This window comes from Motacilla alba, chromosome 7 (genome assembly GCF_015832195.1).
Source record: "Motacilla alba alba isolate MOTALB_02 chromosome 7, Motacilla_alba_V1.0_pri, whole genome shotgun sequence".
NCBI lineage: Eukaryota > Metazoa > Chordata > Aves > Passeriformes > Motacillidae > Motacilla > Motacilla alba.
The window spans coordinates 35,478,560-35,502,875 of NC_052022.1; the positions used below are offsets into that span (position 1 = coordinate 35,478,560).

A 24,316-nucleotide genomic window follows, 5' to 3' on the forward strand; every position below is an offset into this window, starting at 1 on the left:
TGAATATGAAATCAATGCAAGTGGAAATGTATGGTGATTTAGAGCAAAGATCATAGATTTGAATTACACTGTTAGTAATATCCCTTTAGCTAATGTCTTACCTTAGAACTTCTTCCAATTCAGATACTAAAGTGTGATTGTCTTTCCAGCGAACAAAGGAATTACAAATAGATCTGGTCACCCAACTTCCTTCTTTATCTACAACAAAAATGTGAAGAGCATGTTAGTAAAGATCATGTAATCCTGGAACCTGAGAAGTGCTACAATGGCAAATGTATTCAGGATAACACGCACATAGGAAGTTAGGCTCCTACCACAAGCCACAATCTCCTGGTTACAAATCTGAGTTTTCTTTTGGGGTGTAACTCTTCCTGGCTTTTCGAGGGAAGTGAGGATGGCATCTTAGAAGTGACTTTCTGTGCTGAAATCATTCAAAGCTCCTGTGATCTGGACGCTAACAGAGGCCTCCTCCTGCTTTAGGAGCACTTTGCTGTCAGTAATGCAGAGTAAGGTGGCCAAGTATTTATTATGGTTTCTTTCCCTTCGTTTAGGGTTGCTTTTTGCTGCTAAGTTCTAAGACACCTAAGTTCTGTCTGCAGCATCATTTATGTCTCCCACAGCCATTTACACTCATCTTGATATCCCCATGTGTCCAATCCTCTCACCAGCCACCTTCCATGTTTTCACCTCTTGCACACCTCGTCTTTCTTTTTACCCACCTCAACTTCTACAATCTCCACGAAACAAGTAGAAAAGGGACTGCAATCCCCATCTGTCCCTTGTAGCATTTAGTTCCTTTCCCTTGCCTGTTCCCAGATCCCCAGTTAGAGGGGGATATCTCTGCTGGAAGGGACAGGGATCTGAAAGAATGGCTCATCTGGATGTAAACAGCTCACTGTGCAGCCCAGCCCCAGCCCCTGCCTTGCTGCACCAAGCTGACTCAGACAGAGTCCACAACCTGAGGCACATTTTGACATCACCCCCCCAAAAAAGCAAATCAAGGTGAAACATCACTGCTCCCCATTTCCACTGAGGCTGCAAACTCATGTTAATTCATTGTCTACTGACAAACCCAAGCCTTTTTACTTTTCCATTTGAAATGAGGCATTTTATTCACATTTGTAAAAAGCTGAAGGAAGAACCCATTATGCTGAGCCCTGAACAGTGTGCAATCTGTATGGTTACTTATTAGCCTGCAGTTTGCTTCTCCTCAGCACCACAGGTTTTCAGCAGAGATATGACTCAATGGTGGAGTCTTACCTTGCTCCAAGCAGTTCAGGGAAAGTGGAGAAGCTGTAACTCCATTCTGAACAGTTTTGAATCTATCATCACTCACAAGAGATGCAGAGACATTCTGAGCTCCCAGCACAACACTGAAGGAGGGGGAAATAAAAGGAAAATAAATTGTGGTTACAGGTTTATGTGCTCTAATAGGAAACAGCTGGAATACAACCTATCATTCTTAAAATGTCAGACAGGCAAGACATCACCCCTATTTCTAATTATTTGTTTGATCATGCACAAGACACAAACACCAGGGGCTTTGATGGGAAAGCCATGGTGGTGTATTAGCACAAACATACGTGTGGCACTCATTTGGTGCACTTTTTCAGAGTTATGTAAAATCTACAAGCCACTAAAATCCAGCCAGCAGGTCTCACAAAACACCCAGGTGACACACCAGCCATGTGATTCACTGCTGCAGGGGAATTTCCTCCTTAAAAACCCCAAGAACCAAGGAGACAAGGCTCCAGGGAAAGCAGGGATCCCAAGGGGGAAAAACATCTGTGGAAGGAAGAAGCGATCACAAATAACTGCTGCCATTTCCAATTCTCCTTCTTTCCTTTTTCATGCTGTAATAGCCAGGCTGACAGGGAAGCAAGGAATGTTTTCCAGTCCTAGGAAGGAGCAAGCTGATGATCAGGCATATTGTGTCACAGAGGAGCTAATTTAAAGGACTGTCTGCTCAGGTGTGCAGGTTACTGAAAACTTCACTGTGATTATTATTCCCTTTTTCTTCTCCTGTATAAAGAACAGCCTTCGCTGTAGCTGTGGGGTCACTGAAATGCACCACCTCTCTCTCACCTGCCTCAAATTCTGCAGGTGATACACAAAGAGCCTGGCTGGGCTGATCTCAGTGGCATGAATAAACACACACTGAGCTGTGGGAACAGGCTGCTACTGAGAACAGAGCACCGGGGATCTCTTCTCTCCTAATTTAACATAATGTCTCCATGCAGGCTTCGTGGGCTTGGTGCTCATCATTCTCATTCTGCAGATGTGCTTGAAAGAGTCTTAGAGGGGAAGAAACCCTGTTATAAATGACATATTTAGCTGAGCGATGGCAGAGCCAAGGAGGAGGCAGGCACAGACTTGCCAAAAACAGATGCACATCACGCAGATCAGAAGGCAGCAAACACGGAAACAAGTGCTGTTGCTGCCCTTTTATTTCAGTCTTGCAGGGTTTCTGCAGACTTTAGCTGTGGAGAAACTTGCTTAGCTGAAAAACTATCTTACAGCAACAAACAGGAACATTTGTGAAATCAGTCTGCAAACCAGGTTTTTGTGAGTAATAAAATTTTCTGCTAAACTTTCTATAGGATTCATGACTTGGAAGTTACTGTTTCACACTGGTGGTATTTATCACTCGGTTCACACAGATGCAACAATAAGCAAAAGTTCTTTCCTTCTATACCTTCATATTTCAACCACAAAAAGAAAACTCCCTGTACAGCACTTCTTTAGGAGTTCAGTCCTGCCTGAGTAAGAGACGTGGCCAGGCTCGCTAAGATGTGCTTTTGTAAGCATCATTAAAAGTACTATTTGTGCAATCTCTTTGCAATAACTTTTTACTCATGCATTTACAGTGCCAGATGCCAGGCATAAAAGCACTGCACAGTTCTGGTGATGAAATTCCATGTGCCTCTTTGTCGTGCCTACGATAACTTCCCCCAGCTCTGCAGCTGGAGAGCAAAGCAGAGCAGCACAGTAAATATTAATTCTCCCTGGGCACTCCAGCAGGGTTGGTACTCAGGCTGGGTTCTGCAAGCCAGTAAATGCAACCAAATGTAATAATCCTGTGACTGAAACAGCAGCATGAACAAAACGCTTCTGAATAAAATTACAATTCTTGCCACACTGCTGCTGACTCCTTTCGGGATAAGGACATTACAGCTTACACATGGGTCTCACAATGCAGCACGGAAAATTACCTTGATATTAAATGTACAGGTTTCTAAGTGCCTCGGCAACACACCAGTGATCAAAAGTGAGTCCCTCTAAGCCTGGGGGCAATCAAAGTAGCAAAGCTTCTACAACTCCTTTTGGCATCTTAACCCAACTGCTCATGTATGCAAGATAAAAACAAGAAGCAGTCTGAAGACACTCAGTTTCTTGGTGTCCTCCATATACTGTAACAACTGGACTGTCCAGAATATTTTAGAGCAGGGTCAGTCACACATCCAGAAGATGACTTGGAACAGAGTCCCATAATCTTGAGTAACTTGTGTCTTCTGCAGATCAGGGAGAGTTTAGCCAAACTACAGCCCAGGAAAGGGATTTCAAGGCTAAGCCCATTTTAGAAATTTGTACTGCCCTAGGTGCAATGCAAACTGCATCAAATATTTCAGTACAGTTAAATAATGCAGTTAAGCCAGCTCTGTTTTAATATAACCACTGTGCAAGTACATAACTGCCACTTTTTCTTCTTCAAGTCAGACGTGTTAAAGCTCATATGGTAGAAAACCAGGCTCCCTCTCTCCTCTGCTTTCTTGGGACCAGTCTTGAAAGATGAACCCAGCAGTAGATTAGGAAATCAGTTTTAAAAAACAACATTATGGCTCCCCTACAAGTGCTTGAGGTGTTCCAAAGCAAGCTGAACTTGGCTCTGTGCTTTTTTGGAAAGAAGCAGCTGGCTGCTTTCTTTATCCAGCCAGGAGGGTTTTTCTTCCACCAAAGGCAGTGCCTGTGACTCACCAGCTTTTCTATCTGCACAAGGGCATGACAGTGCCTCTAAGCAGGGTGGGAGAAAACTCAAGAGTTGATATCAAGTTCCCATTAAAAGAATGGCACAAGAGTCACTGAAAAACAACACACTGCTCACAGTCCACAGACACCTTTAGAGATGCATTAGCATGGAGCTGCATCATTCCCCAAACAAATAATGCTTTTAAGGTAACACCTTTCTTTCCAGAGTACAGGTGATGTCCTTGGAGGTCAGTACACAAACCCGCCAGCTTTCAGTGTTTCTCCTGCCATTTTCTCTGTTTTACCTGCTTGGATTCTGAAGGAAATCAATTATGTCTTGCAGCTGCATGTTGTCCTGAAACACATCTGGGGCCAGCAAAAGCAGGTGCCACAGGGAGGTGTCATTCTGCACTTGGGAGACGAGTGTCAGAAATGAGACCATTTCATCGACAAAAGTCTCCTGGTACTCTGGGTTGTGCTGCACCTTAACAAATAAAAAATGTAAGAAATTATTTAAGAACCAGAAGAAATTGTTTAATAACCAGAAGCCTTGCTGCTGGGGGGCACTTCTATGTTTTTCAGCTGGCACTGCACTTGCAGGCAAGTCTACAAACAATACATTCAAAGGACAGGTAATAACTGAGAGTATGACTGTGTTTTACCTTCACACCCCAGGTTGTACAATAAATTCTCTGCTCAGACAAGCCCTACGATTCACAATGTCCTAAAGAGTCCAAAGACTAGGAATACAAGAAAATTAATATCAATCCTAATCTTGGCAAAGAAAAGAAAAAAAAAAAGAAGGCTTTATCTTTAAAGGATTAATTTGCTTTAATTATATTGCTTTCCCAAAGACAAGTAATGCTTCAATCATGAATTGCTGGATCAGATGCAGGAGTCACTGGATGAAGTTATACTGCTGAGCTAATACACAATTAAATTTATTGCCTTCCCAAGGTTTAAACACTCTTATTTACACCACTTCCTCAAGCTGTTCTATCGACCTGCCACTGCAGTGGGGCAAAGAAAGAGGAGAAGCAAGGCCCAGGTGTGGTGAGAACCCTTAGTAGCCATGAGCTGATGGCTGGATGACCCTTGACTTTCCAAGCCATGTACTCAGCTTAGAGGTCTTTGGGCTAACCCCATGCACAAGAATTCACTCAGCCTCACCGTGCCCTACTTGCACTTGGGTACAGAGATGAGCAACTCCTGCCCAGGAGGGACCGTGTTGTAGCTCCAAACCCTGCCTGACGGGTGTGAACTGCCACAGCTCCCAGCTGCAGCCCCCAGGGCAGCTCCCAGGCACTCACCTGGGAGAGCTGGGTCCTGAGCTCCTGGGCAAAGGACTCCAGAAGCGACGAGTTGGTGAAGCAGAAGGTGTGGTGGATGTTGGCCGCCACGCTCCCTCCCGTGGCACCGGGATGTGCCAGGTACCGCGACAGGACCTGGCACAGCAGGGCCCTGAGGGTGCCTGCCGTGGAGTACTGGGGCTGGCTCTGAAACAACAACAAACTTTCAGGGGGGCTGTAAAGCAATACTGCGTTTGGGATGGTGCTAAATGCAGTGATGAGACTTTTTTCAAGGGGCGGCAGTAGCATCTGAAAAGCGTTGTGGTTACAGGGTAGACAGAATTCTAACAGCTGAACAGCTTGACTAAAACCCTTCAAGTTCCTCATCTTATTGCAAAGGGAAATGTGCGCTTAAGTGTTTGTAGGCCTTGACACCAAACCACAAAAGCCGTGTCCACTACATTGTAACAAATTTCTATTACAAAGGAATAGATTCTATAAATATCAAATACCTCTACAATAAACACACAGTGCCTCTGATGCCACTGCAGGACTGGCATGGGCAAGTAAATACTTGAATGTCAAAACCTGTAACATTGTATCTTTAATTTCATAAGTGAGGAAATATACTGCAAACGTCTTAACTCACACAAGTTCTGAACAAAGTATCTCAGGGTATTTCTTGTGTGTGACTATATTTTGTATTTCATGGCATTATGTTTCAAGGTTTGCCTGGTTTCTGCCTAGAGGATAAAAAACTCACCACAAAGCTTAAAAATCCACCCACAGTCACTGTGTTTCCAAAATAAAGCTCATGCACATAATAGGGGAGATCCTAAAGCAATAAAAGCTGTGTCTTGGTACTTTGAGCTTCTAATGCTTTAAGAATGTGGATACACAAATGTTCATACTCAGCTGTTTTGCAAACACAGACTTACCTTCCCAAAACTGAAGATCTTCTTGAACGAGTGGGTGCTTGAAGTCAAGTTGGATGGTGATGAAACATTCTGAAGGTTTTTCTCTCCATGAGATACCAAATCCCCAAATGCTGCAATAACAGTTTGAAACACTGTATTTTACTTAGGGCTTTTAAAACCTCTTTGCTACATAAAACCAGGACACAGGACAGCTACGTACAGCTTTGGGTGCATTATCAATCTGTTTCCAAAGGTACAGCCAATGGCAACCTGTAAGAACTTTAGGTTTTTTCTAATATAATGAAATTCTAGATGACACTGTAACTTGTTATATGAGGCCACGACCTATCATTTTTTTTTTAATAAAATGTAGGACTGAGTTCCTCCCTGACCATCAGCATGAGTCAATAGTTCCCATAACTGTTCATTGATTTGCTTTTCCCCTCCCCACGCCTCTGCACTTGGCCCCTTTTGCATTCTACCTTTTTCTGTCTGTGCACCACGGAGGGTGCTGGCAGGAATGCTAATTGGACCAGTGAATGGCTGGAGCAGAACAGGCAAATGCAAATCTGTAATCATTCATTTCGTCGTGAGCTCCCTGCAGAAAGGGCTATCCATCATGATGGCTTGCAGATTGTACCAGCCATTACCATCAATAAATAATAATTGTAATGATTTTATGGAAACTTTCAGGCTGAAACTTCCTTCAGAAAAGAGAATCACATCAGAGAAGAACATCACCAACAATAAATATCCACTCTGGCACAGAAGACAACTTATTTGCTGGATAACTGTGGGTAAAAACCCATTTGAAAAAAAAAAATCATAAGCTGTTTATGGAGAATTTGTGGGTAGTAAAAGGGCAATATTCCATAAACAGCCAGGTCTCTAATTAATGTCCAATCAATCTGTGATCTTGCATTGCTCTTGTGAAACACAACCATTTAATCCTGGTTTCTTGGCCAAATTCCAAAGTCTTCTCTACAGCTACTTGTATTTGTTCCCAAGAATTTATACTAATGTCATGGCCACGGTCACGTGCCACTATGAAACACATAAATCATTTCAGCAGTGCTCTAAGAACTGCAGCTCTGTCCGGAGATCTTCAAAAGATCAGCACTTCCTAGAGCAGTGAGTAACCTACCCAGTGAAGCATTCCTGCTTTCAGGAACCTCTGCACTCCATGGTGATGGTTGCCTGTCCTTGGCTACACTGGGTGAGCTCCTGCGCTTGCTGGGGGAAAAAAGAAAAGAAAAAAGAAAAAAAAAGAAAAAAAAGAAAAAAAAGAAGAGACAACTGTAACAACTTCCAGAATTTCTTATAGTTAACTTACTGCTTTAACTCAGAATGTGTCTGTATTGCATGGCAGGTGTGTTGAAATCCGGGTTATGCAAAAGCCTGGTTCCTTCTGGAGGCCTGGCACGTATCTTGGGGAAGCAAAAGTACAGAACTCCATGGCTATAAAGTGCACGGCCTAACCAAGAAATCCTTCCAGACAACAGGACCTTACTCATCCTTCCCAACCATTCTACTACAGGAGAAAGGGTTGCTGAGCTTGATTTTTGGACTTGGTTCCCTTTTATTAAGGGAAAATTTCAAGCCATGTTACCATGCACACCTTGGTAAATGCCTCTAAGGAACAGAATCAAAGGGGAGAGCCTTGCCCATTTTCTCTGCTGACCTCTGGTTATACATAGTTTTAGGGCAAGTTATACAACAGCTTAACAAGAGCTTCAGTGAGTTGCACAATGGGAGAGGAGAAAAACAGCCTGGATGAGCTGAATATTACAAAACAATATATCCAGGAAGTGAAGGGCTACAGATAAAACGCTTTGTGACCACCAATGGGGATCCAGCACCCCTGAGGCAGAGCTGCACCTATTCATCTGGAGCCTTCCCCTTCCCAAGGAATCTCTTCCTGAGGTTTTAGACTCTGCTGCATCCTGCTAGTTTTGCTGTGGCTACTGAATAGCTGGTGACTTTCCTTGTAGAACATGCCAAGGCTGACACTGACCATGCAAGGGGAGGTATGGCCACGTATCTATAATGATACTTCCCACCGACAACCTCGAGCATCAAGAGTGGTCAAGATGCTTGTTAATAAATCATGTTTTTGATATAAAATTTGGCCAAATCCTTTGGTTTTCATTTGGCAGGAAAAACCACTTATTTCCTAAACAGCTTTGCAGAAACCAAAAGCAGAAAGCAAGGAGGATTTGCAGCTATTCAAACCCATGGAAGACCTCCAGCTTTGGCACTAGAAGCTCCCATTTCTTCATTTCAATACCCCAAATGAACCATTGTTTAACATGCCCAGGGAAAAATAATGACACTGAGGAACAGAGCTGTGAATCCAGGCATCCAGTCTCCACGTGGCTTTGCCTTCCCTCCTCTCTTCTGCTGCATGACCTTGAATTTGATTAGGATTCACCTTGTGCAACTTCAGTTGCCCACATCCTTAGTCATCCTTCCCACCCACGGAGAGATTCTGACCACTGAACTGGCCTAGGAAATGACTCCTTCTGCACTAAGGAGGATCCTTAAGGAGCCACCAAACTCAGAACTGACTGATGTGCTCTCTGGTGGGGCCCATTTTAGCTCTGGCCAAGGGGGATATTGAGACTCTGACTATGGAGCAGCCCCTCACCTGAAAGCAAAGATGAGTAACCAGGGCCATTGTGAGAAGCCCAGATTTTTAGCTCTCCATGAACCAGCCAGGCCTCAGCATGGCATGCTTCCCAGGAGTCTGTCAGAACTGGGCAGCCAAGATGTAGAAACCATCCTGGCTGGCATGCTTTAAAGCAAATGCTACTTGACTTCAACTGGAACATTAAGAAGTTGAAGTGGTCCCACTGAACATTTCCATTCAGCAAATGGATATTCCAACGAAACATGCCCAGCCAGCTCCATGCTGCAAATCTCTGTGCTTTTGTGGGCAAAAATTGTTTCTGCATTTTTATGTGTTTCCCAACATGGCCTGCAGAGAGGACCCCCATTCTGGCTGGCACCTGGAGGACCTGCTCAAAGAGCACTTGCTCCAGAACAAACATCCAAACTTCCAGCCAAAGCATCCTGAACTGATCCCTCTCAGTGGCAGATCAACATTCTGGGCTGCTCTGGGGGCAAGTCTTATCACTGATCTGACCCACAGTCATGCAAAGACATGTTCCTTTGCTTTGATCTGGGTGAGCTGAAGAGTTTTTCTCAGGGAGCAAAATTCCCTTCAGGAGAAGATTCAAGCCTGAATCAGTGGACACAGTCCTGAGAGCTGTCCCTAATGTGAGTATTTCTGAAGTGCCCAGTTGCAGCTGATATTCTCTTTTCTAAGTATCAGACATCTGTTAGAACAGATAGTTGAGGTATATCTGTTGTACATACACACAGACGTGCATGGATGCTCCCTCCCCCTCAAAACAGGCTTTGTTTTACACCTCCTAACACCTGGAAATATTCAGATTCCCTTACAGTCTGAGGGTTGAGATGTCATTAAGTCTTGGCAGCAGATCTTCTGGTGTGTATGGTGTGCCCTTACACCTGGCATCAGAATCACACAGCACTGTTTGCAGGAACGGGAAGAAGCCCGCACTGGGAAGGTTTCGGGGTGCAAGGTAACCTGGACGGAGAAAGAGAGAGAAAATGCCGTTATGATGATGAGGACATGCACTTTTTGGCCATATGTTTCTGTCAGGATGTGCTATTTTCCCTTCCTAAACAACAGGACAGATTCTCAGTTTCACTGAGGCTCCTTTCCCTGACTCCACCCTGGCAGGATCATCTGCCAAATCCCACTGCGAGCACCTCCTCAACACTGACAAAGTCCTCACAGGCTATTTAATCACAGAACGGTTTGATTTGGAAGAAACCTTGAAGGTTGTCCAGTTCCAACATGCCTGCCATGGGCAGGGACACCTTCCACTAGACCCAGTTGCTCAGGGTCCCAGTTAATAGGAAGAAGAGCCAAGCTATTTGTTCATAGGACACCTGTCGGTCCTGAAGCAACTGCACATTTCCTCCCTTCTCTCCCAAATCCAACAACAGGCAAGAAATGACAAAAACCCCCTTAGATTAAGGTATCCTAATTCTGCTTTAAAAAAAATAAAACAAAGTGAAAGCAGGCACATGGCCAGAGTAACCTGAAGCACCATGAGAACATGTTCTCCAAGACTTGTTGGCCTGGTTTCTACACAATGCCACAATCTTTATTTCCAAGCCAGGCTGTTAAAACAGGGCTTTGTCTCAGCTTATACCACAGGAAGGGGCGATGGATCCAGGACCAACACACATCCTTTGCCTTTTGAGCAGAGCTGCCCCGGGAAGGCAGAGGAGCAATCCATCACCACCACCCCCCGTGCATCCTCCCAGCTCAGAGCAGCTCCAGCACCATCTGCCTGGTGACCTGGGATTTTGGCAGCCAGTGCTGAGGGATGAGATCTGTGTCCCCGTCTCCATCTCTGCAGACACAGAGTGGACCTGAGCAACGAGACACTCGAGTGGTTGATGTGCCACTTGCCCCGTGCTGCTCGCTGCCAGCCCGCAGAGTTCACGGCTGCTCTCCCTCTCGGAGACAAACGCTCTCATAAATCTCCAAACTCTTTTGCTGGATCACAGCAACATATTATTTAAAATAATCATTTGGAAAATTACCTGGCACAGGACATTGCTATTATTTCTGCTATGGAAAGGAGCCAGATTTGCTGAAGGCCTGCGGGCGGGCTTGTGGTAATTGATTACCTTGCTCTTTAGTCTTCAAAGATGACCTGAGACTCTCACTCAGGCACAGCTTTATCTCCTACCCCTCCAACAAGGACACCGTACTACATTTGTACAACATTAATGCATTATAGCAGTGGTCAAACCCCAGATGCTCCCAGAGGGCTTGGCAGGGGTAGGTGGATTCCAGGGCTTTTGGTCTCCTTGATGGAGACTGGATTTTCCTGAGCTTTCCTCAGCACAGTTGGTCACTGCATTTTGGGGTCAGAACACAAAAGCTCATGGTTTAGCACAGGAGCTCCTATTGCTTTGGCCAAAACAGCAATCAGCACAGAGGCCCCTGAGACCTGTAGAGGTACAGGCACACACTTTGTTGGTGGTGTGATTCTCTTCTACACTTCAGTGGAGAGTTAGAAGCACTAGAGAAAATTAAAGGACATGGGTAACTGCCAGAGGAGAAGGCTCCCTGCTGTGGGGAGCTTCCCCCAACACTCCCTGCATCTCTCAAGCCACCTCAGGAATTACACCCCTCTTTCCCTCAGGAATTACACAGCTGGCTGAACCAGCTCCCAGTTACCTCAGAGCACCAAGGGCAGCAAAAGAGCTCCCTTATCTCTACAGGCAGAACTTCTGGTGCTGGGGCCACAGGACCAAGCATCCACCACTCCAAAGGTGTTGTAGGGTAATTAATCTGCTGCCCACGAGGGAAACTTTAGAGCAGGGCACTTTAATCTGGAAGCATCCTTGTGTGAATATCCCTGCCATGTCTGCATGTGTTTGCCCTTTGGGATCACCAATTACAGCCCTGCACGGCATTCTGCACACACGGGCACTTTCCTCTCATCTTCCTTCTCATCTCCCACACCCTCATTCCCATGCAGGGCATTGACTTGCACACCAATCCCAAAATGCACACCACAGACCTCACTGGATTGGTGTCCCTACCAAAACGAAGCTTCAAAGATGTGGGAAGCCATGAGGACTGGGACGGAGGGCATAGCCAACAACGACGTGTAGGAGCTCCACCCTTCACTGCCCTCCACACCTACCAACAACCACACAGCCAGGAGCTAAGCTCATGTCTCTTAGCAGACCAGAAGCAGCCAAAGCTGTGTAACTCCTCAGGGTAAGGCTGAAAGGGGAACACAAGGATGGGTCTGGGGAGCACTGGTCTTCTCCAGAGACATGCCAGATGTTTACAGAGGTAATTAAGCAAGAGATCCTGATGAATCCAGATCAGAGGAAGACTCTTCCTTGAGGTACAAGTATAGCAATAACAAATTCTAGAATTGGACTCAAAGGTGGCACACTTTGAGCTAAGTGGGCAATTAAACAATCAGCTGCTCTGTCACAGTGAAGTGTTCAGCGTCAGAACACAGTGACGGTATCGTACAAAAGGTTCTTCCTTTTCTTTTGAAACAGCAGCCCCAGAAATAAAGAGCCAGGAATTTGTGACCTGAAGTTCGGAAGCACTGCCACTGGTGGTGGTGGCACAATGCCTGTGAAGACATTGCTGGCCTATGAGGTTGAGGCACTCGGTGAGGCTCTACCAACTCTCTGGCAGCTGGATGCAGCATGGGGCCTGATCCACCCCTGAGTCACTGCAGGCAAGAACCAGCATTACCCCATGATGCTCCTGGCACAGGAGCAGCAGCAGTGCCAGGGAGGACTCTTCTGGAAGAGGCCTGGGCTCTGACAGCAGTTAGAGAATTAAAGAAGATTTTTGAGAAAGACCGTGACATGGAAAAATCCAAAATGTCTGGGCCAGATTCCCACGTGGTGTGAGTTAGACCCATGCTGGTTCTCAGCCCTGCATCCTGCAAAGGAAGGAATTTACTGATGCCAAGGTGAGCCAGGAGATTAATGCTCTCTTTTCTCCTGCCCTCCATCCCGTTGCTGGTGGTGAGGAGACGTGACCCCACAGAGCCACAGGGGCTGTCCTGCCCTTACAGATGAATTCCCTGCTGGCCCTGTAACCACTGCATGGATAGCCAGGGAGGAAGCTGCTCCAGGACATCTCCATACTGACCTGTCCCTGCCTTGGCTGAGGTTTATTCAGCACACCAGTGACATCAGTGCACAATGTAAGCACCAGCTAGCAAACGTGACTGAAGGAGAGTTGTACCTGCTCTGCAAATTTTAAAGGACAGTCTTTCCATGGTGACAGTTTCCCAGTCTGAAGTGTAACACCCCCACTAGAGACTTTTGCAGTATTTCTACTGTTGGAAATCCCTTTGTCTCCCACAGGCAGCTCATTCTCCCACTCAAACCTATGGCAATGCCATATCCAAGCCCCAGCTTTATGATCCCACATCACACACTAGAGCAGATCCACTACACATCACAAAATTTTTTTTTAATCTCTCCACTGCCTTTAGCTTTAAACCTCCTAATTTGCTAAAACTCCAATTTCCCTTGAAGGGTCCCAGTACCAGTGCCCATGAGTCAAGGGGGAGAGATCACTGCACCCACTGCTGCCACATGTCTGAGCTGGGAGATCACCCTCTCATACTTCTGGCCAAATTTACACCTCTGCAACCAAAATCCAAGCCTAGATCTCCATACTGTTAGACTTGGGGTCTGCCAGCAGCAGAATCCCAAGAGCAGAGGCTTTTACTGTGTCTTCTGACAGGGAGTTTTGACTTCCTACCCTCACTGAGAGAAGGGCTCAGGAACTGAAGGAAAGAGGCATCCAAAGGGCAGAGGAGGGCAAGGGCTCAGTGCTGCATGGGCTGGTTCTCCCTGTTCAGTAGCATCTAACCAGGCCAGCCACATCTCCAAGAGCTGGAAAGAAACAAGGCATGCAGAGCAGTAACAACAAACATAAGACACCAATTAATGCATGCATGCCACTGGTAATTCTGGCTTTTCGCCACTGGTAATTCTGGCTTTTCCCCATTTGCTCTCATTCAGAGTAAAAAAAGAAAATTAATTTCTCCTATTTTTCTGAATGTTGTAAATTCCAGCACATTTCCCTTCAACATGAGCAAAACATTTTGTTTTCTTCAGGTAAAGGTGCTTGGTATAATACCAACGAGGAATGTCAGAGTGGTTCTAAATGTCATACGAGAGGGATGAAAATTACTATTTCACTATGGTCTATAAGATTAATTAAAATTGACCCAAATGTTTAAACCTAAATGGACCATGTTTCACGTTGCCACATTGATTTTGCTGCTTCCACTGCACTGAGGTTTGTGGCATTTGCATTATAGCTGAGTCCAGCCATCTGCTGATCCAGCCAGGAATTCAGCAGATCAGAGGCACAGCACCATGACCACAGCAGCACCCGGCTGAAGTTTTCTGGTTTCTCCCCACCTCTAGTTTAGGGTTGTATCACCACTACTTGGGCATGAAAAAATTCTCTTGCCTTCAAAATTCACACACTCTGACACTACCTATGCTCTTAAGTCCTTCCAAATTCCTCCCGTAGTTCATAAAAAAATCCATACAAATCTCAGCTCTGGTGAATTGGAGGCACTAATGAGCCAATGGCTTCATTAGGAAGTATTGTGTTTAATTGGAAATGCGTTCAATCATTGCCAAATCATCCAAGGCAACATCATAACTGGGACTTTTCAGCTAGGGGAAAGGTGGCCAAAAACTGGTTTGATAAAGAAACGAATAAAGTTAAGAATCAGTGAGTAAAAAGGTGAAAGAATGGTCACCCCTCACAACACAGGGACAGCAAAGCACAGTGAGATCAGGACATAACCAGCAAACAGGACCGAAAACACATTTTTGTAACAAATATCAAAATGTTGTAGAACTTACTGCCATGGGATAAAGCAGACACTGATTTCAGAAGAGTTAGACAAATTCACAAAAATAGATTTGTCAGCAGCTCCTAAAATGATCACATGGATCAAACCCCTTCAGCTCCTGGCTGAAGAAACCTTAAAACTTTCAGGATTTTTGTAATGGAGGGAACACTTTGTGCTGTGCTCCTACACACTCTCTTAAAACCACCCCTGAGCAGTGGGGGTCTAACCCAGAGCAGCAAAAGACCCCAAAACTGTTCATCAGCTTTATCTCAAGAAAAACTCCTAGTGAGAATATGTCCTGCTCTGGTGACCTCCTCCCAGCTTTCTATGGCAAATGTTTGGCTGGGTTTGTGCACACACAGTCTTCTGGCTTCCCTTCTAGTCTTTCTCATTGTCACACAGCATCACTTGAAATTTTAATTTCTGCTGTTTTCAACAGCCAAAAAGACAAAAGTGCCTGCTTCATGACATGACAAAGATCCTGTTGCCCTTCAACCACATGCAACTGTCCATTTCTAGCTTTGTTCACATCTCTTTATCAGTAACAAAAGCTGCCCATTTTTATTTTTTTATTGTACAAAGCTTTATGCTAATGCTAGGACTTGGAATCTCTCTCCAAAAACTAAACCAAATCATCAAATCTATGGGATAAGATTAATTTTTAAGCAGGGTACTTTTTTTACATGAATACCCAGTTGGCTTATGCCTTACCTATTAAAAGGGAATATTTAATTGCCCTGGCACTTCTATTGCTGTGACATTTCAGTGCAATTTTTTTTCTAATATCTAATCTGACCCTCCCCTGGCATAATTTAAGGCCATTTCCTCTCATCTTTTCACTTGAGACATGGCAGAACAGACTGATCCCCACCTCGCTACAGCCTCCTTTTGCATCTCCTGATTTTTGAAATGAAAGCACAGCAGGACCTCAGATAAATCCATCCAAGCCCCCTGGACACCCAATGTGGCTGGGTGAGATTTAAAGCCTTGCATTTTTTTATCTTTACAGCAACAGGACCCTTGTTTTCTCGTGATGTCCTCAGCTGCCTGCCTAGGACACTGCAATCAAAGCAGCAGACAACTCACAGCCAGACTCCTCCCTCCTCTGTGGCCTCCACGGAAGAAACATTTCATGTTGTTGCCCAATTCTTCCCCCAAGCACTTCAGGCTCTGCAATAAGACCAGCCCAGAGCAGACAGAATATACTTCCATGCTTATTAAGACTGGGCAAGCTGGTTTTGCTGGCCCACAGACCTTCCACTTCCACCTCCTTATTTAATAAAGTAAAAATCAGCGCTGCGATCTGATTGCACTGGATTGATTCGTGGACTGATCATAAAGAGCAGAGAGCATGAAAATCACAAAGGAGCCAAAGAGCAGCAGGTGGAAAGGGAGGAGAAAGAACCTCCACACCACAGGCAGGAACAAAGGAGAGGAGGTGGAAGCTGGAACCCTTCGAAGAGGTGTTGCAAACTCAGGGCAAGGTGGGGAAATGACAGAGCTGCTGTCTGCAGCACGGGGCAGAGCTGAGGAGGTTGACAGTGCTAGGAAGGGATGCTCCACTGCCTGAAGCACAAACACACCAGGAGAAAGCACTAACTGCACACAAGCCCTTTTCCTAGAGGGCTTTTTTAAAGCAATATTTAATGCAGACAAGGCTAACCAGGTCTTGCAATGCAGCCAGGTTGATCTTGTCTGTATGAGCAGCAGGGGACTACCCAAACAGGACCTAGGAAGAGAGTCAGGACATTTCCCAGCAAGAAACTGGAACCTAAAAGCTTAAATCCATATCTAGACTCTTGCAAAAACACCTGCACAAAAACTGTGTCTACCCAACCAACATCTTTCAATGCTGAGTGCCTCCAGAGCCCAGGTTTAGATTCTTTAACCAAAAGTGACCTCCTTTCCAGAAACACAGGTATCAACAACTGCTAATTTCAGTCTGAGCCAAGCTGCTCAGCACCTTTGGAAAAATACCTCTGCCCTTTTAGATCCCAGCACCTAGACTGAGACGTTTCAGGAAGTCAATTAGAATTAAGTGACTGCCCCAAGGCCCTGCTTCAATGAGGAAGGAAAAATCACAGTGGTAAGTCAGGAGTTCCCAGCTCCATCCCTGAGCATCCTTCAGTCACACCCCAGAAGGCAGAAGAGTCTGTGGAAAGCAAGGGAAGAGTGAAGATTTATGACAAGGGAGGCATTACAAACATCACAGTGCTCTCTTTAAGCAATTGATCCCGAGCCAAAGGGAAGACAAGGAACTGTATGGCTGGGCACTGCTTCTGCATGCAAGGAGATCAGTGTGTATGTCTATTCCAGCAAATGTGGGTTAATTAATATAACCCATCCTCCCTTCAGGTCTGGTTTAATGAAACACAGGGTTATATGGCAGTCTGCTCCCTAGCACAACAGAATGAAACAGAACATTCACACCGAAGCCAGAGACGTGGTGAGGTATTTTCCTAATCACTGCAGACTCCAGCAGATAAAATATCTGACGTGCAGAAAAGGGGGGAAAGACTGACAGAAAAGCAGGGGAGGAAAACGAAGCAGTGTAAAGGAACACAAGGAGTGGGGCTGCTCCACCACAGGCAAGCGGTGAAAGAGAGCCTGAAGTCTGCTGTGTGCTTGTCTGTGTGCAGAATAGGCTGAACCCTGGGGGTGGATTATGACTTGCATAAATATCCATGACTTATCCAAATGAATGGAGTGGCCTGTGCAGCTGAGCCATCATCCCAACTCCCTGTAATTAGCATGGGAACCTATTAATTTTTCCACATTACTGGGAAAAGAGATGAATACAGGTGCCTCCAACTAAGAGGCAAATTCCTATAAAGTACAACATATTTTCAGAATTTTCTCACCTCCAGGTGAGATACCTTCTAAGGCATCAGAGAGCTCTGCTCAGGGGCCCATACTGATTTTTCAAGCCAGTTCTGGACATGGCTCTGTTCAAATCCTAGCTACCCCAGAGGCAGAGCCTATCCTGGGCCTTCCTTCTCCCAGGAGCACTGGAGCCAAGAATGAGAGCAGGGTCTGTTCCTACACAGTGCTGTGCCACTAGCTATAAGCTAGACCCAAACAGCTGTGCTGGTACTGACCAGCAGACCACTGACCAATTCTGATGATATTCCCCCAAAATATTGGCTGCAAAGAGCAGCCTCGTGGGGGACTCTGCTGCCGAGTCTCTCTGACAAACATCTCTGAGCGAATGCAATGCACCCTTGCAGGCATCTCCACAACGCCGGGGAAATCTGGGGGGAAATTCTGGGCAGAGGTGAAGGGTAGAAAGTGCTTCAGGAAAAGTTCTGCCAACGGATTCCCTGGCAGGATTTGGTGGATTTAAGAGCTGATCCAAGAGCACAGCTACTTTCCATGAAGAAGTGTCAGTGAATGAGGCCCGGGTTTGACAGCCCAGCTGTCCCTGGGAGTGCCGCAGGAGCAGAGCCGGGGTCTAACAAGGGTGAGGTTTGTCCCACATCCTCCCCACAGCTCAGGGTTCTGAGCAGGGCTCTGTAACCACACCCAGGAGAGCTCCTACCGGGAATAGTGACGAGGTTCAACTGACAGCAGGGGAGAGGAGGCCAGCAGGTAAGGAAGAAATCGGGCGGGGAGGGTGTGACAGGGTGTGACAGCTCGTTAAAGCAAGGAGCGTAATTGGGCTCCTCTGCAGACTGAGTGGGCTGAGCCCTGAGGGACAGATTGTATCTCGTACACAATTCCCATACCTTGCTAAAACCTGTAGGATGGAAAGGGACTTGAGTCCCTGCTCTAGAAAACAGGTGATACAGGCACAAAAGTCTGGATGATACCATCAAACCCAGTGGCTTTCACCTGCAGGCTTCCAGTCCAGAGTTTCCTATTGCACACATACACATCCCAGTGTCTCCTAGCAAAGACAAAGGCTGAAATAAAAGGGTCAGAAGTCACAGCTGCAATGTGAATAGTAAGTTGGATGGGGATTTTGTTTGTAAGACTCTGGGATCATTACAGAAAATGGGTATGCAGACGGTGAAATCTCTTTTTCACTTCTCCTGACAACAATCTCTGCTGACCTGGAAACACAGCATCAAACAGAATCCCTGAATAAAGAAGAGAGATAGGGTTTTTTTTACCTCCTAGATACAAGATGCTTTAGTCGTGAAGAAAAATATTTATCAGACCTCAGCTCCTTGTTTTCCTCAGTTCTTAGTTCTCCTATGAGCAGGTCTTGAGTGGTGACATTTATTTGGCATGTCATTTCCCTCTGAAGCTCAGCCTGGCACAAGCTCCCTTTGCATTAAGTGCTACGCAATATAATTCAGCACGAGCAACTTGCTCCTGCAGGAAGCCCTTGCCATTTGTTCACCCTAGACTGATATTTGCCAGGTAATTTCTCTACATAATCCTCCATCTATTCCATGTGTATTAGCTGCCCTTCAGAAGAAATGACTGTCTTCAATTTGAGCTGTTTTAATTGAAAAAAAAAATAGATTTCATGATATTTCTGTGGCCCTGAATACACAAGATAAGCTTACAGAGTGGGATTTTCTGTGGGGTTATCCCTAAGGCTCCAAACCTCAGCATCTGAGTAGCTTATTCCATCTCTGTGCCATTGATTCTGTCCTTCCTGACTTTTGTCTACCTGCAGTAATCTCTTGACAGCAGAACTGGAAACAGTTTCTTGTCACTACTTAACGATTCTGTCTTAAGGCAGGCACTGGAACTCAGCATAAGGTGAATTTTATGAATAAAATGAATAAAATCCACTCCTGTAATAGTTTTCCTAGATGTGTCCACCCCCGCCTGCTTTTCTATCAAAAAGGAAAGTTCCCAAGTGATTTATCTTTTGCTTTTCAAGCAAAAAGTTTGATACATTTTTTCCAGTTGTCGAAAAAAAAGTGTAATTGTCAAGCAACTGTTCTTATTTAACTATAAAAGCAGCAGAAACTGGCTGTTTGATGCTCTGGTTAGCATCCTTCTCTATTCCCTCAGGATTCTTAGATGGTCTCTGAACATCTGGATCACAAGAATACACCAAAACCATTATTTTCCAGCAAAAAAACTCTCTTGCAATAGAGAGTTCCTATCATCCACTTCTAAGAGAGACAGACGCCTACTCACATACTTACTGAGACTTGTACTAAAATAAAATTCATCTACAGAAGGAAAGGGAACTCATCCAAAGACACTGCCCAACTTTCCCCTTTCCTGCAAAGCACAACTGCTGATGCAACTTGCAGTTCATAAGATTATTCCTGTTAATTCATCAAGGCAGAGATGTGATCATCCCGAGCAAAAACGCTCCAAGTAAATATAGGTTCAAACTAATAACCGTGTCAAATAAAAGAATAAATATTTCCCCATCCAGTTGGCTCCCTTGACATCCAACTTATCTGATTTATTGGGGACAGGAAGTACAACGGATGGGGCAGCGTGGGAGGTCTGCCATTTCCACACTTGGCAAAATCCAGGGTTTTCACAAAGTACAACATGTTCGTGTCTTGCCTGCTCCAACTTGTTCAAGGGAATTTGGGAGAACTTGGGATATATAACATGCCTAAAGAGGTCTTTTGCTGACAGCAGATGGGCTTGGGGTTCAAAAATGATCCCAACACTTCAAGAATGTCCCTTCCCATTAAAGAATTCCTATGATACTTTCAGGAACAGCTCGCCTACATCGCTGCCTATGGAAGGAGGTACACAATGCTTCAGTAGGATTAGGCTGCAAGCTCTCTGCAACAAGGACTATCCTAATTGTACGTCTGATGCTTGTCACAGTGTGGTCCTGTCTCACACCTCAAAGAGGAACGAGGAGTTTCTAACCAAAGAATCACACCTGTCACTCACCAGGGTGGACATTCCCAGTGTTCAGAGGCAGATCCCTCCCAACCACAACTCACACATGGGACAGCTACAAACACTGGGAGCCAACTGCTGCCAGGCATTGTCTCCTGTCCTCCTGCATCAGTCTCCCTGCCCCAAATACAAACCCCCAACCTTGCCCATGCCAGGGCTTTGCTCCTGCAGGCCCATGACAGCCCCATGTGGGTCATCCATGGTGGTGTCTCTGCTATCAACCAGGTGCTGAAATTCCTTAAGATCCCTTCCAATCCAAACCATTCTATGGCTTTATCATTTGATTCAACTCAAAGCTAACACTGTGAAAGGTGAAAAAGCTCCCAAATGGATGAATTCCTTGCTCTGCTTTACTCTATAACTTCATGAACAAATGTGCTCAGAGCTGGGACATGCTTCTGATGGTGGTAAGGACTCACTGATCAGCAGAATGGCTTTAGAGCAGACCCAAGTGCATCCCTGCTCTGAGATGGACACTTCCTGACCCAAGGAGCAAGGCTTGCAAGTGAGAACCAGCTTGTGCAAACTCTCACCCATTTGACCCCCAGCAACTACTGACCCACCCAAGGAGCTGCTGTTTTTATTACAAGGGGCTCACACGCACCACCAGGTCCCAGGAGCCAAGCAAGTTATCACTCTTCAGCTGAGCCTTAGCAGTGAGATACTTTAATGTGCACATTTTGCCTGTGGCATGCACAAGGTAAAACCTTTCATGTCGACCAACCTCATGTTTGCCACCTCACCTGCATAATCACACCTGCAGCCTCTGCCCTCACTCATTTTACTGAGTAAGCTCTCCCCTAGCTGCCCTCTTCTCCCTCAGTTTATCCTGGAAATTTATATTGCTGTCTACAGAGCGGTATCCAAATAAATCTTGATGAGACAGGTCTTTAAGGTCGTTTTCTAATTATAAAGCTAATTTGGAAAAAAAAACCATGAGCAAAAACAACCTCAGAGGAGCACACACATTTTATTTACAGCATGATGCATCCCAGGAAATCTCCACTGGAAACTACACGGAGCCAAATTTGTAAAAGTAACAAAACACATCAAACGAACACATCAGTCACTGAAATGAGAACTAAACCCCACAGACATAAAAACAAACCAGTTACTTACAGTTTTCCTGTGGCTCTGGAGGGAATTTGAGACGGATAATGGCCAAGATTATGAAAACAACCACAGGCCAGGAAATTAAAACAAACGACCATACCTATAAAACAGCAATGAAAATATATCGGTTACGTTTGTGGCATTGATGTTACCCAGAGCCTGTCTGGAATGTACAAGCAGTGCCCTAAGTGAGTTAGGAGGTGCATTGTAAATCACACCTGTCTTGGCATGCATACAATTAAAACCCAAGCATTATCTATTCAGGAAGAAAAACTACCGAAGATTTTCAGAGCAAATAACAAGGCTGAGAGCAGCACAAGGTTTCAGTTTGGCCGATAATTATGGGGGACTGTGTTTACCCAGCTTTGAGACACTGCTATGCCACAGTAAAGGCACACTGGGAAGCACCAACTGGGAGATAAAGCAGCTGCAGCGTGAAAGCTGGGTTTCACTTTCAGTGAAATGATGGGTAAATAGGACTTCAGTTGACCTGTACCCCAAAATGAAAGTGTTTGACAAGCCTACAGCAGTTTTCCCCCAAAAATTTAGCTGTTTTTCACAACCAGTGGATCCTCACGGTAGAGCTGGAAGGAAGGATTTTCACAGTGGTCATTCCCAAGATGTGGAGCTCAAGCATGGCAGAGGAAGGGGTTTATAGAGTTGTGCAACCAGCCCACAGAACACTCATCTAAACACTCATCATCAAAAAAAAAAACCCCTTATAAGAACTTCTGACCCCAGCAGCCCAAATCCCTGGTACCTTTCCATCTCCAGACTGTAGCAGTCCATACACATGAGCTGAGATGATTCCCAGAATGGTTTTGGTTAAAGGGACCTTAAAGCTGATACAGCCCCACCTCCTGCCATGGGCAGGGACACCTTCCACTATCCCAGGGTGCCCCAAACCCATCCAACCTGGCACTGGACACTGCCTGGGCTGGGGCAGCCACAGCTGCTCTGGGCAGCCTGGGCCAGGGCCTCCTCACCCTCACAAGGAAGAATTTCTTCCCTATATCTAACTTAAGGTGGAAATATGTAATAAATATTAATATATATGTAATAATATTAATATATGTAATAAATTAATATATGTGATAAATGTATATATATGTAATATATGTAATATATGTAAAATATGAATATATGTAATAAATATGTAATAAATAAAAGAAATAATGTAATGCTGCCCTAATGTGTTGGAAAACACATGAACAGGTACAGAACTCTTGCCTCTGACATGAGGGTTGCCCCATTCAGTGGACAAGAATTAAGAAAACACTGGAATTAATCATCTAGTATAGTAAACCATTGTAGGGAGGATGCCCAAAATCTTAAAATACAAGCCTTGGTGTTTTGTGAGCTAGGAAATTGTAATTATTCAAATAATCCTTTGCTTTTGCACTAGCTGGTGAGCTGGCTCCCATGCTTACTAAATTAAGAGTTTTCTATCCATCAGTAGTTAAACTGAAACTCCTCTGTGCTACAAAATTGCTGTTTTACCTTCATGCCAACTTTTGGAACTGCAAAGATGTCTTTCTTTAAAATAATCCCATTTTCCATCGTTGTGTTGCTATTTTTTTTTTTCAGATCAGCACATATTACCCAAAGCTGTTTTTCCAAAGTAATTCCAAGCCCATAACCGTGTTTTCATTTCCTGTAACACTCACTGGAACATAAAGCCAAACAGACAGACAAACAAATCCTGGAGAGCAATTCAGCTTAAAGATGGTTGTTCCACAGCAACTCCATCCCTATCGTCCCTGATGAGGTGACTCAGGCTTGAAAGTAGCAGCAAATTCATGCCCCAAAATAGGTAAGTGACAGACATCAAACCACAAGGCACCTCCCCACACACCCCTGCAGAGGTGCTCCTATAATTTTAGCATTCAGCCACATTTTAGCTTAGACAGACAGTACCCTTCCTGCTTTTTATGTATACACTGCCAACCTGTAACAAGATCCATCACTGGCACTGACATATTTTAGTAATTTTTTTTTATATCAGATGCTTTCCCTATAATCAGTCCCCAAACATGCAGTTTAACTGTGATTAATTCTCATGCAAATGGTATCATTAATGTGTCCTCCTTGTTTAGCACCACACAGGCTAAAGTAAAATTACGGGGTAACAGCACAGAAACTGATATTAGTCAGAAGCTGCCTAAAGGAAGGGCTGGACATCTGTCACATTCCTGAGACAATAAATGAATACTGATTGCTCCTACTCAGGAAAATCATTGTCCCTCCCCATTTTGAGCTCACAATGGTGCTTATACTCCCCACTTTCCAGACATGTCTTCTCTCAGTATCTCTGTCCTGTGATTTAATTGCATTTAATAGTAGCTGGGCACACCAGTTGCAACATCACAGCATTCCCACTGTCCCAGGCATTTCTAATAAACAAAAACAAGACAACCACCCCGGCCAAACTGTTTGCAGGTGGAACGTGTTGACTCCAATGGAACCACAACCAACCTCAATCTGGCTCTTGGGACACTAAGAACTGTGACGTAGGTTGCATAATCTCTTAGTTGCTGGATTATTTCACTGCCAAAAGTTGATTTAATCTCTCAGAGCTTACTTAGGATCTCTGGTTGAGTGCACATTTTCTCTCCCCTTCCTGTCTCTGTTTAAATAATGAAGTGCAAGACATAAGAGGCACCAATATCTCCAGTTCCCTTTGGCACTCAGGCCCAACTTGGCTCCCAAAAAGATCTGAGTT

The 24,316-nt window shown here is 44.9% G+C and overlaps 1 protein-coding gene across 4 annotated transcripts in view; it reads right to left on the bottom strand.

The window, feature by feature from the left end:
* ABCA12 (ATP binding cassette subfamily A member 12) overlaps nt 1-24,316 on the bottom strand; it is a 103,107-nt gene that overhangs the window by 54,133 nt on the left and 24,658 nt on the right. For all 4 annotated transcript variants that reach the window (XM_038142591.1, XM_038142590.1, XM_038142586.1 and 1 more), the window contains 8 exons: nt 21,601-21,694; nt 9,638-9,785; nt 7,317-7,405; nt 6,194-6,303; nt 5,277-5,462; nt 4,272-4,450; nt 1,261-1,373; nt 102-198 (listed from right to left, as the gene is read on the bottom strand). In XM_038142591.1, coding sequence (XP_037998519.1) covers nt 102-198; nt 1,261-1,373; nt 4,272-4,450; nt 5,277-5,462; nt 6,194-6,303; nt 7,317-7,405; nt 9,638-9,785; nt 21,601-21,694 — 1,016 coding nt within the window. The remainder of the gene's footprint in view (nt 1-101; nt 199-1,260; nt 1,374-4,271; nt 4,451-5,276; nt 5,463-6,193; nt 6,304-7,316; nt 7,406-9,637; nt 9,786-21,600; nt 21,695-24,316) is intronic.